General features: G+C 33.4%; 1 protein-coding gene across 1 annotated transcript in view; it reads left to right on the top strand.

The window, feature by feature from the left end:
• Positions 1-12,920, top strand: part of RSRC1 (arginine and serine rich coiled-coil 1) — a 429,432-nt gene that overhangs the window by 205,158 nt on the left and 211,354 nt on the right. The window contains exon 7 of the mRNA XM_073890364.1: positions 2,092-2,128. Coding sequence (XP_073746465.1) covers positions 2,092-2,128 — 37 coding nt within the window. The remainder of the gene's footprint in view (positions 1-2,091; positions 2,129-12,920) is intronic.

The following is a 12,920-nucleotide window of genomic DNA, read 5'->3' as shown; positions in this document are numbered from 1 at the left end:
TTCTTTTATATTGCAGTATTATTTTCTAATAAGAATCATTATGTGAGGGCGCCTGGGTGGCTCAGTTGGTTAAGCGACTGCCTTCGGCTCAGGTCATGATCCTGGAGTCCCGGGATCAAGTCCCACATCGGGCTCCCTGCTCAGCAGGGAGTCTGCTTCTCCCTCTGACCCTCTTCCCTCTCGTGCTCTCTATCTCTCATTCTCTCTCTCAGATAAATAAATAAAATCTTTAAAAAAATAAAAATCTTTAAAAAAAAAAAGAATCATTATGTGACAGTGTAGCCGTTGGGGGGGGGGGAAGATGTAGATTCGTATTATATAGTGCAAACTTTTGAGTTAGATTGCCAAAAGAAGGGACAAAACAGTGAATGTAGTATGCTTCTGTTTGGGTTTAAAAAAAAAAAAAACAGGAGAAAGACATGCATGCATACACACCCACACACACAGAGTATCTTTAGAAGGACAAACAAAGAGCTAATATCTGGTTGAGAACAGGGAGTCAGGGATGGGAGGAAAACTCAATTGTACTGTAATGCACATACACATGCATTGCACTGTCTGATGTTTCACTATATGCATTTTTTTTGTTTAAATTTTAAATTACGTGGTGACTATATGAGAAGGTCCTTGTGAAAACTTAAAGATTTATTTGACTTCTAGCTCCAGGAAATGCATTAAATTTGTAGTAAATTAAAAATTATTTATGTACCCATTAGCCTTTCTAATTCCTTGTTACAATTTATTCCTGTCGTTTGTCATTAAGACTGCATCCAGAGAATGAGTTTCAGAAATCCTTAAATTTTCAAGTGTTGAATATATAGTATTGCTAAGATTGCTAGAGCAGAAAGTAGAGAAGAGAATGGCTAAAGATGAGTGCTGATCAGTAGATGTTGGAATTTATTCCCAGTATGCCAGACTGGGCAGTGAGAGCAAAAGTTGGAAATGTGGTTTTCAGGCAGCACATCTGAAGGGGAGAACGATAGGGAGATTTGGAAAGATTGTGTAGCAAGACAAAGGAAACAGAAGTATATTTTTGGCAGTGAAAATTGGAGACAGAAATAGAAGAAAAGTGAACTTGGGGCTCCTTTAGAGAAAGAAAGAGGTGTGAGGGAAAGATTAAATATCATGAATGCAATACTGTTCTTTGATGTTTCATAATTATTCTCTGCAATGTGGTAGAAGTATACTTTCATGTTAAAAATACAAGGCTTGGTATTTATGATGAAATTAAAATACTGCTTGGCCTGAGTGAGGAAATTTTAAGTCCATTTGTCACTACTAAATTAATAAGAACCAAAATTAGGGGAAAAATAAACTATTTGCCACATTTTGCCAAATGTATGTTTAAATTATCTTTGCTACTGACATGGTTATTTGTATTTTTAGTTCCATCAGCCGTCTTTTTTTTACAGTGAAAAGCAAGAATTAAGTACTTAAAATATATCATGATATTTGATGTTTGTGTCTTCATTGGAGATATTTTGTTTTTTAATACTACAACAATCTTAGGTCCTGATTTATAGTGTGCACTAAGTTAATAAAATTAATGTCGAGGAAAAATTTGTTAAGATGTAGTTACTTAGATATATAGTCACAAAGATATTCTTTATGTATATATTTTTTATATAAAATGCAATCATTGGTGCATCGATGGATATTTGATAAAGCAAATATAGTAAAATGTCAATAGTAGAATCTAGATGGTAGATAGAATCTGTATGAACATTTTTGTAATAAATGTTGGAGAAAACATAAACTCTAATGAAAAAGCTAATGTGAAATAAATAGATATTGTGTGAATAGTAAAATAAGAGTACACTTGACTTCCTTTTGTTCTCTGCTGACTTTGAAAAATCTGAAACAATCTGTTAGTGGAATCCCAGTTTTAGTGGTAATATTATTAGATGTAAATAAATTATCTGTTTCCTTTTGGTGGAAATTGTTTTGTCCTTAAAAACAGTGTTCTTGTGAACATTAAGTGAAGATGATATGAAAAAATCATAAGGATTTATAAAATGCATTTGAGGTAAATGTAAATTATCATAGACAACTGTTTAGCAACTATTTAGAACTTTTATTCATCTATTTTAGGGAATCTGGAAACATCAAAGCTGGATTAGAACATCTGGTAAGTTCTAATTTTCTCTTGAACATTTGCATCATCTTTGATATCTGCATTCTAAATGAACACTTTTGAATGAGCTTTGAATACCTTGTATTGAGAAAGTCAACCATTTCCCAAAGGGTCAGCTTACTGTTGTTATGTGAAGGCACTTACATTTTCATTTATCTTATCATTTCAAGGGAATTTAAAATTTTTTTTAAATTACTTTTTTTTTTGATGTAGAGATGAAATAAAATGGATGACAATCCTTGGATTGATGATTGCTTTAATTATAAACAAAAATGTTTGGTGTAGAATTTTTGGCATATCTTGATTTGACAAAAACAAGCTTGTGTTTTAAGAAAAACACAATCAAATATTGCATGCATAAATATGGTATGTTTTAGCAATTTAACGGCTTTGAAAGAAGGGCACAGCTTTGTTTTTCCTGATGTCTTTGCTTTATGAATAATGCATTGGTTTAAACTACATTCAGTTTTAGAATATAAAATAATTGAGATGCAAAATTTTTGGTTTAAGTAAACATTTTTCAAGTACAAATGAAATTCAAACTGACTTAACATTAAAATCTGTCCATTGATCAAGATATTAGAAAAAGTGTTTGTTATACCAGGTCCAAAATTCATTTAGCTTCCTGCCTTGAGTGTTCATTACAACATTAAGTAGTTCATTTAAACAGAGCATTATAAAGTCATGGTCTGGTTTCTGGTCACATCCAAATGTTGAATAATTAATGATAGAGATTCTTTTGTAAATACAATCTAAGTACTTTTGTAATGCAAGACTTCATTCGTATATCATATTGTAGCTTTGTTAACTATTAATGTGCTTTTGTTTGCTCCCACAGAAGCAAAAAGTAGCAAGAGGCAGCTTCACTTTGACTTACAGTAGTTTTAGAGTTAGAAGGGATTTTTGGTTTTCCTTACAATAACTAAAGGAAACTGAGGAAACCCAGACTTTTAAAAAATGATCCTAAAAAATGCAAATTAATTATTAAAAGCAATATATAACAACCTAGTTAGAATATTTGAACTATATATTCATCTAGATTAGAAGTAAATGAATAACATTGTTATTCTCATTATTAGAAATTATTTCCTGAATCCCTGTTTGTCACTTCTTAGTGGCATAATATATTTAGGACATATGGACATTAGAATAAAAATATTAATCTAAAACATCAAATTCCAGTATCAGTTGAGGGCTTATAATAAGGAAGAACAGCTACCATTGTGCCAAAATGAGCTGTCTTTTATACTTACCTTGTAAATTATTATTTATTAAAAAGACTTCATTTTCACTTGTTTCATATTCCTCAGTAAATAATAATGAATCAAATTTTTTTAGTTTAAAATTTACATTTTTAATATTTACTAGTATGAACTCATTTACAGTGACTTTTTAATACGTTTATACTCTACTTACAATCTTATTCAGCACTGGTTTCCTAACTGCCTTGGGCTGCCAGGAAGGCTCCCCAAAGCAGGTGGCACTCCAGACTGTCACTACCCACTTAAATCGGAGTAGTTCCACTTTTAGTTATTTTATAAATTTTTAAAATAAGAGTTTAGTTGAAGAAGATTTTCCAACTAAAACTATTTGAAACCTTTGATCAAGCATAGCTACTTATTAAAGTCAAGAGTAATTGTTAATTATTCTTTTCTATTCTTGACCCTAAGTTATATTTCATTTTTATCTGGGTCATATACATCATCAAATATATTTCAAAGATAATGCATTTTAGGGATGAGAGAGCTAGGATCAGTACAACAGGTAGTGGGAAGTGGATGATTTTAATGCATTTTATCTAGGTTGTTCAAAAGACTCTATAGGTTGACATTGTAAAATTGACACACTGTGAACTATTTGCAATAACATGAATATATGAATATATAACATAATATCCTACATATACACTTACATACAGATCATACTGCCTTGTGCACTACTGTCCAGTAAAGTCAGTGATAGTCTTCACAACTGCCTAGAGGGAAGTGAACTCAAGAATTTATTGTTTGAGCATTAGTGAAACCTGTCTAACAGCTGTGGGCTCCTTAGGATTGTGTCTCTCCAGTTTCCAGCTGAGCAGATGCTTAGAACCCTTGCCTTCTAGCACATCCAGCCTTTCTTTGAATTGGCTGTGTAGCTAAATACAATTAGAATTATAGTTTCTAAAAGATTGATCTTTAAAAATATATGGTGTAAAATTAAGAACATCCCACACATGTGGAATTAATTTCTTTTTATTAACCTTCAGTCTTTGTTTTTTTCAAATTTACTTGAATTATCATAGAGAATTAACATTGTTCTAAGAGAGGGTAAAAGCAAGTATAAATTTAAATAAGCTAAGAAGGGAGCATCTGGCTGGCTCAGTTGCTGGAGCATGTGACTCTTGATCTTGGGGTTGTAGGTTCAAACCCCACTTTGGGTGTAGAGATTGATTAAAAGTAGAATCTTCTAAAAGTAAAAAAATAAAAATAAATAAGCTAAGAAAAATGACATATGCAGCATGTTATACTTGCCACAAGGACACATACATAGGATAGTTGTATATACTGCCTTTGCATTCTGTTTATGGGCTCTTCTTGGTATATAGTTATCTGTAACCCTTAGAAAGGAAAAAGCAGGCATGGATAGCAAAAAGGGTGGGGTAAGTGGACCGTATTCCCGTGGAACCTCTCCAAGGGCTGATCTCATTTATTTGTCACAATGTCTCAAACTCTTGATTCGGCCTTTGTTCTATCATTTCTTTTTTTCTATGTCCAACTTGCCATTCTTAGCTTAAATTTTTACTATACTGCCCAATGCTATTTTATTTTTCTTTTCACAGACTTGTCTCTTACCCATAAAGCCTTTGTCTGTTGAAAGTTCTAAACAGGGTCTTTGAAGGTTGATGCTCCATCATCCATTGGTGATTCTTGCCTGATTGTAAATGGAGATTTTCCAACTCTACCACTCCCTCCCAGATTTAGTAGCCAGCGTTCTATTTTAAAGAAGAGCCCACCCTTATTCTTGTTTTATCTATTTATTGTAAGCAAAGACTCATGGATCCTTTACTTTTCTTACTTATTTTGAAACTCAAATTGTCCAAGATTTGTCCAGGGAGTATCCTTGCATGATGGCTTTTGGCTTGTTTCTACACACCCCATCTTTTCTTAAAGCACCTCCTTATTTTCTGGCACAACAAGATGTTCCAGGCTCATTTGAAACCTTCCCTGTCCTACTCATGGAATCAGCTATTTCTTCAAATCATTTCATTTAATTTTAGAGGAAAATGGTATTTATGAATCAAGGTCTGGACATGTGATATGTCCACTGTCTCTGGGATTTCATTACTTCTAGGACTTTTCAGTCCTAGATTAGATAAATAGGTGGGTGGGTGGGTAGGTAGGTAGGTAGATACTTAAGACTTAGATACTTAGATAGTTAGGTATTTTTAAGAAATTATGAGTCGTACTAAGACCTCCAGCTTCCAGTCCAAACCACAGAATTCTTCCTTGTTGTTCCCCATTTCACATTTGTATTTTCCTTCATTCAAAGTGAGGACTGTGACTCCTAACAACACCAATACATTTACCCATTTGCTTAATTATATAATACATGTAAAATAGTTTAACAATTGCTACAACCATACCTTATGAAAAGTAAAAGTTAATAAAAAGTTCAAGATTTATTTCAGGGGGGTTTATTAAAGTTTATTTCAAATTTACTCAGGAGTTCTTTTCCCCCTTGATTGTAGTTAGCTAATTCATTTGAAATATGGTTGCATGCATGTTTCTTTTTGTATTCAGTTTTAGGTGCCCTTGTCCCCATTCTTGTTGATTTAATTATATGTTTGGATATCTATATGTTAACATGCTTCCAAAAGTCAAAATATTATACAAAGCCAAAATATTATACACAGTACATCTCTCAGAAGGGCGTCATTCACTTCCTTTCTAGCTTGTTCTCCTCTATTGTTTGTAGGTAGCCAATTTTCTTAACTTCTGTATTTATGCTTCCTGTGCATCTTCTTGTATAATTAAGTATATATATATATATATTATATATATATATGTATACATGTGTGTTATTCCTATTTCCTCTATCTTATAAAATATAGCATATTATAAATACTTTTTTGTACTTTGCTTTTTCCTCTCCTGGAAATCACTCCCTAATTACTGTATCGCTATATTTACTGTGTTTCTTTCTCTCTTTGTCTGTGTCTTCTTTATTAAGGGTCTGAGATTTTAGCCTATTTGTATGCCTGCCTGTACTTTAATAGATGCTGGCAGGAGACATGAGATTTCTGGGTCAGAAACAAAGTTCTTTATTACTAACAGCACCAAAGGTGGCACTACATAGTTACATAGATTCCCTGTGACCTGCAGGTTCCATGTGGTGATGCTGCATACCCAGTGGGTTTGTGTCATAGCTGAGGGACTCTGTTCTTTAAGGAACTTCAGAAAATTAGCCCAAACTTTCCCTAAGAGAAAGATATTATCTTTAGTATCCTAATTTGGTAACAAAACTGTCTTCTGGTCCAGGGGGCAATTCTTTCTTCCAAGACTGTTTGTTATATTTGAAAAGATAGTTCTTTTTTTTTTTTTTTTAAGTTTTTTTTTTTTTTTTTAAAAGAGAAAAAGGCCAAAGAGCACAAGTGGAGGGAATGGCAGAGGGCGAGGGAGAAGCAGGCTCCCAGCTGAGCAGGGAGCCCGACGGAGGGCTCAATCCCAGGACCCCGGGATCATGACCTGAGCCGAAGGCAGATGCTGAACCATCTGAGCCACCCAGGCGCCCCTTGAAAAGATAGTTCTTAAGAAAGGCTATTGGCTGATACTAGATGTGCAGAACCTATGGAGAATTGTCTCTGAAGAGCTATTATTATTATTATGAAATTTAGGGAGGCTTGCATTTTTGTTCTAGTGGTTACCTTTATATTTATATCTTTTATACTGCATAATGCTTTCTTCCCCCTCATTCCTACTTAATCTTTTAAATGGCATCCCTTGGTTCCCAGCTGTCAACCTTTGTGATAGCCAGTGCTGTTACTGTACTTTGCTTTCCCCCTTTTCCTCCCGTTTCTTGTTGTATTCTTGCTACTCTGTTGGAATATATGATGTTTACATACTATTCTTCTATCCATGCTGTCACCCTTTTTTAGAATCACCTTTAAAATGAACTATATTAAATATTTACCATCAGCTTGTTTACTGATATTTCCCCAATCATCTCCTGTTTGTGTACAACTCACCCACTAGTATATTCCTCAGGACAGCCTGCTGTGTACAGTATTCCTTGAAATCTAGCTCATTACTATTTTTCTATAGTTTTGCTACATGATTTCAACAGCTTGACTGGACATAAAATCCTTGGCTTACAGTTTTTCCCCTTGGCTTTCTGGAAAACGTTATTCTGCTCTTGATATTTGTGGCACTAGCCTTATTTTCTTACCCTTATGTATAATTTGATTTTTTTTTTTTTGCCTTGAGGCATTGCCATTTTTTTCATTGTTCTTATTTTACTAGAATGATTCTCAAAGTTGGATGTTCCTGGCTAATTTTTCTGGGCTTTTTCATATGTAGACTTAAGTTTTCTTATTTCTGGAAATAATTGTTTTTGGATTATAGAATTAAATCTTAATTCCATTCCATTGTTTTGTTTTCTTCTTCAGAGACTCCAGTTATATATGTATTTCTATATAATTACATATAAAATCTTTGCTCATCTTCTATTTCATTCTCTGTCTTTGACTCTTTTTACTACTTTACTTTGTTTTCAAAGAACTGAGAAGTAGTTCGCCTGCTTTCATTTAATATTTCTTATTAAATTTTCATTCAAGTTTATTCTTCCTTGGACACATTCTAATTTATTCTTCATTTCTGAAATATTTTTCTTCTATATCTGGTCTTATTTTTTGAAGATCTGATGCTAGGTTTTCTTATTGTTATTTGTCCAAAAAAGCCTTGTGCTTTGGGTTGATTTTGAGGGGAGATTTTTCATTTCTTGAAATGTTTTGATTTGCATTTTCTGTTTACTACTTCTTACAGTAGCTTTATGGGGAGTTGATTTTATTTCTTTCCCTCCTTTCCTTCCTTCTTTTGTAAGTTCTAGACATTTTGTAGACATGGTTCCTAGTTCAAGGGTACCTGCTTCTGCAGTAAAGCAAATGTGGTTTCTTTAATGGATGATGGTGGGTGTGGCAGGGATGAAGGGGTTGGCATGTCTTATTTCTGTTTAGCCATTTGTTTCTTCTTACTTTCCTCTTGTTGCTGTCATATATTAATCTGATTTTCTCCCAGAGCAATACTTCCCAAGACTGCCCTTTTGGTCTCACTCACTTTCAAGCCCCTTCCCTCTAGCTGGTGCTGTGGTAACAACCAAAGTGTAGGTCTGTGTTCGTTCTTTTGGCATTTTAGCATTGTACATCGTTTTTCTGGGGATAATTTTTGTTTGTGCTTCCAGTTATGTACTAAATTTATGACTACTCTCAGGGATGGGGAGGGCTGTATGAACATTTTTACCTCAAAGAGAAACTCATAATGGAAAATGTTGGAAATCAATGTTGAGCAGACCTTGAATCCTGAGTAGTTCTACTGTGGGAATCCTACAGGAATTGTCAGCAGAATTAAACACAAACATTTCAAAGAGCTCAGTGCCCATATCTATTTAAAGACTTAGAGAAAATGAGTGAATACACTGCTTAGCATGTTGTGCTTAGATTTTATAATGAACTTAAATAATACTTTTTATTTGGAAGAATCATATACAAATTAAAGACCTTCAGATAGGACCCCAGTAACACAGAAGGGTTGAAGGAATGGAGGTGGGTAGTTATTAGGTGGTGATGTTGCTCCTGACTTTTTTTTTTTTAATTATTAATGATGCTCTAAAGGTGTAGAAAATTAACTCTAAGTTCCCCTCTGTTACATCAAAGAAATCTGACTTCACATTTTTCTATGATCTTATGTTTTAAAATTCTAGATAATATAGTGAGTAGTAACCCTTATTGAACTACTAAATGGGGACTAAAACATTTACTTTTTAGAGTGTTTTTAATGCAGTCAATTGGGATTTGGTGCATTTTAATCTTTGTAATTATAAAAACATACAGGAGCTAGAGCCTTGTCATTTGATTACAATATAGCAATTGTTTTATTAGCAACCTATAAAAAATAATGCTATCCTCTCCTCTTGGAAGAAGGATTGAGATCAGAATATATTAAGTGAAGTTATATGAAAAACTGTCACTTTTTTAGGCCAAAATAGTTTGTGAGTTTTTTCTTTCAAACAACAAACATGAGTTTGTTTCCAATTTGAAAGGACTGCTGTGCCATGCTTCCGTTGGCAGGGAATGAAGTGAATTATCCTGATCAGTGTGATGTTTCTAAGGCTCCCCTTGTACATTTTTCTGAAAAGTCAAATAATTGGAGGTAGGGTGGGGTGGGGTAATTTAGGTCTTTGCTTCAATCTCTTTAACGTGCTTATGAGTCGCCTGGGGATATTGTTTAAACTCAGGTTTTGATTCTCTGGGTCCAGAGTGGGACTTGAGATTCTTCATTTAGCAAGTTCCCAAGTGAGGCTAATGCTGCTGGTCCAGCAACCACTAGGAAGAAAGGTACATTGAAAGGCATTGACTTAAAAGACATGTGTTCTGTCTTTTAGAAGATAAGGTCTTCTGCATGTGATGAAAATTGAGATGCTTCCCCCATGTACCCATTGAATATGATTTTGCAGCCTATGAATGATTGGTTGGGTGTTCATAAGCCCAGACAGATGGACACCTACAGGTTTATACAAGAACAAAAAATTCATAGTCTAACTCTGCAAGAGTAACAGAGGGGTTTGATTCCAGATGTTAAGTTGTATCTATCAGGGCTAAAGCTGGACACTAGGACTAATAATACCTTATTCAGTCTTAGGTGGAAAATTAAATAAGTGATGATAAATCTTTTAGTAAAAAGGGTTACAAGTGTTTACAACTTTAAGTGGGATTTGCTTTCTATTAATAGTTGAATAGCAAAAGAACTCTGGAGCCATACCTGTGGGTTTTTCTCCCCACAGAGGTCTCATTTATGTTTCTTATATTGTATAACATTTGAGAGTGATGACCTACTTGTCCTTGTGGTCAGGTAACACAGTCTGACCATTTTAAGTGTTGAAAAGCAACTGTCATTAATAGCTTGTTTAATCCATCAGTGGTTTGTAGAATATAGTTGTTCCTTGCCAGAAATGTAGGCGGGCCCATTGCTAGCTATTAGGTGCTCATCAGTAACACTACTGGTTCTAATAAAAGCCCTTTTCTCTTTGTTTTAGGCTATTTTGTATAGAACTTGCAAATAAAACTGCTGTATTTTAGTTCACAGACTAATATTTTTTTAATACAAGAATAAACATAGTTTATGTAGTATTGTCATACTTTTGAGGATTCAGTTCATACACAACATGAACTAAAAAATGTGAACAGAAGTTATAAACCTATCGTAAAAATCACTTGTCTTTCATCTGTTACATTTTAAATATGTTTTATTTTAATATTTTCCCACTGTGTTCTGAAAAAAACGCTTTTGCCATTTGTCCAAATGAGTTTGAGAATACAGTTATCTCAAAATGCACTGACATTACTCATATAGTCTATATATTTATTATTAAACACTGGTGAAAAATATTTATTGTCTCATACAAGGACTTCAGCATAATAGATCCCTCTCCTCCCAGCATTTTAATTTATTTTTCTCACCTAAGCCAATATATATTTGAGGTTTAGGGTAAATGTGCATATTAAAACCGATACTTTCCTCAAACTGTGATCATGAGATAAAACAGCATGAAGTTTTTCTTTTTGGAAGATCAATTTCATAAATCTTTCTCTCTTTCCTTTTAACAAGTGTGTCTGATGAATGTGTGCAAATTAAAATACCTTTAATATGGATTAAATGTTAATGTCCTGTTACTGTCATGATTTCTTAGGCAGTTTACAGGTCTTAAATCTGGGGACTGGCTCACATTCCAGTTGGAAACTGCCATTGTCAGTGATCCATTTCTCTGACTTGTTTTTGGTCAGTTAAAAGTTTATTAAAAATTGCTCCTTCAATGAATGATTAGTAAATATTACCCAGTTATCCAGACAGCGTGAACTTGGGCCCATTTTCTATGCTCCCTCCATCTCCTCTCTTCCAAAGAAAGATCTGTTGTTGCTTTTTTAAGACATAGTGGTCTCAGGAGAAAATGGTGGCCAGTTAGCTTTAAAAAAAAGAAAATAGATGATAAAGATGCCCCTGCAGTTTTGATGATATTACTAATAGTCTCAGATTTATGTTTAATCTAGATAAAATTCATTTCCTGAGTTTTATGCACATATGCTTATTAAAGCTTTGTAGAATAAAACTAAATATTCCAAGTGCACTAAATCACCTCTTACCCTGACTTCCCATTATCAGAAGTCCAAAAGTCAGGCTCTCCTGAAACCACCAGAATAACTGAATATTGTATTCTTGTTTTGTTTGTTTTTTGTACTGTAGTTTAAGACACTATAGGTTCTGCTTCATTGCAGGAAATCCTACGAGGTACCTGGTAGTTATTTCATGACTTTCTCAGGATCTACTATCTGTAACTGCAGAGAGGGAGCTAGCAGCAGAGGCAACAGGGTTGTTATTTTCTGTTTCTCCCATCAAAGCATTAGGAATTAAGATGGAGAATGTCTTTGCTACAGTGGTATATTTGGCTATGCTCATTTACCATTTGCCACAGAATCATAACATATGTATTTAACATTAACATACACAGCCTATTTACTTTAGGAATAGCACAGCACAAGGAGGTTAGGAGAATATGATTATACTGTGTGACCTCCAGCAGTTTACATAACCTCTCTGTTTCACTTCTTTCAATTTCTCTTTACTCATAACGTGTTAAAATAGTGTGTGAAAATTTATAGAAGCATAAGACTTTCTACAAGTATATCGTAATTATAAAGAAAAAAATATTTTCTAGTTAGGTAAATTACTTCAGATTGCTACAAACAATATATCAATTCTAATCACAATGAATTGAGAGAAAATTTTGTCCTTTACCTACATCCTCTCCCTTTTAAAAATATTATTATAAACTTCAAAAAATTAGAAAGTAATACATTGTTCTTTGTAGTGGGTCAAAACTGATAAAGAAAAAAATGTATCTTCTCTTTTCTACCACTAACCCAATGTTAATTATACCCATCCTTCTATACCTTTTTCTCTTCCCAGATATACAAATGCATATATATTATGTAGCTTTTTGTTTATTTATAAAAATGGAATCACAGTATGATATTTTATGACTTGCACTTTTTGTTTAGTGCTAATACAGTGTGCATAAATAGACACATGAATCTGGTTTTTGCTGGAAATCTGTCAAAATATTGGAAGTTATTATTACCATTTTTATTTCAAGCATTCATAGGGGAAGTTTGAGGACTACATAATTTGTATTTTAAGATGTCAGTGCAGAGTTAGTTTTATTGCCACTTCTGGGTTACCTCAATTATAGTAAATGAAAGAACTGGTTTATGGTTGAAATTTACAGTGATCAATAGAGGAAGGAATAGGTTACTTTATTAAAGAAGATCCCTGTTTGATATTTGTAAAAAATAAAAATAATTAGAAAAGGAACATGTGACATCTTTAAATATTTTTCAGGTTTATAATACGCTAGCATTTTTAAATTTGAAATTTTGATGTAACTGAGTGATATATATTGCAATCTTCAATCTTGGTGTTTACCATTTCATATAGTATAATTTATTTCTTTGCTGACCATACCTTTTGATTGAATA

This window comes from Callorhinus ursinus, unplaced genomic scaffold (assembly GCF_003265705.2).
Source record: "Callorhinus ursinus isolate GAN/ISIS: 27379988/994484 unplaced genomic scaffold, GSC_fseal_2.0 scaffold1, whole genome shotgun sequence".
Taxonomy (NCBI): Eukaryota; Metazoa; Chordata; class Mammalia; order Carnivora; family Otariidae; genus Callorhinus; species Callorhinus ursinus.
The sequence above is the reverse complement of the archived record's forward strand: the minus strand, read 5'-3'. Positions and strand labels throughout refer to the sequence as shown.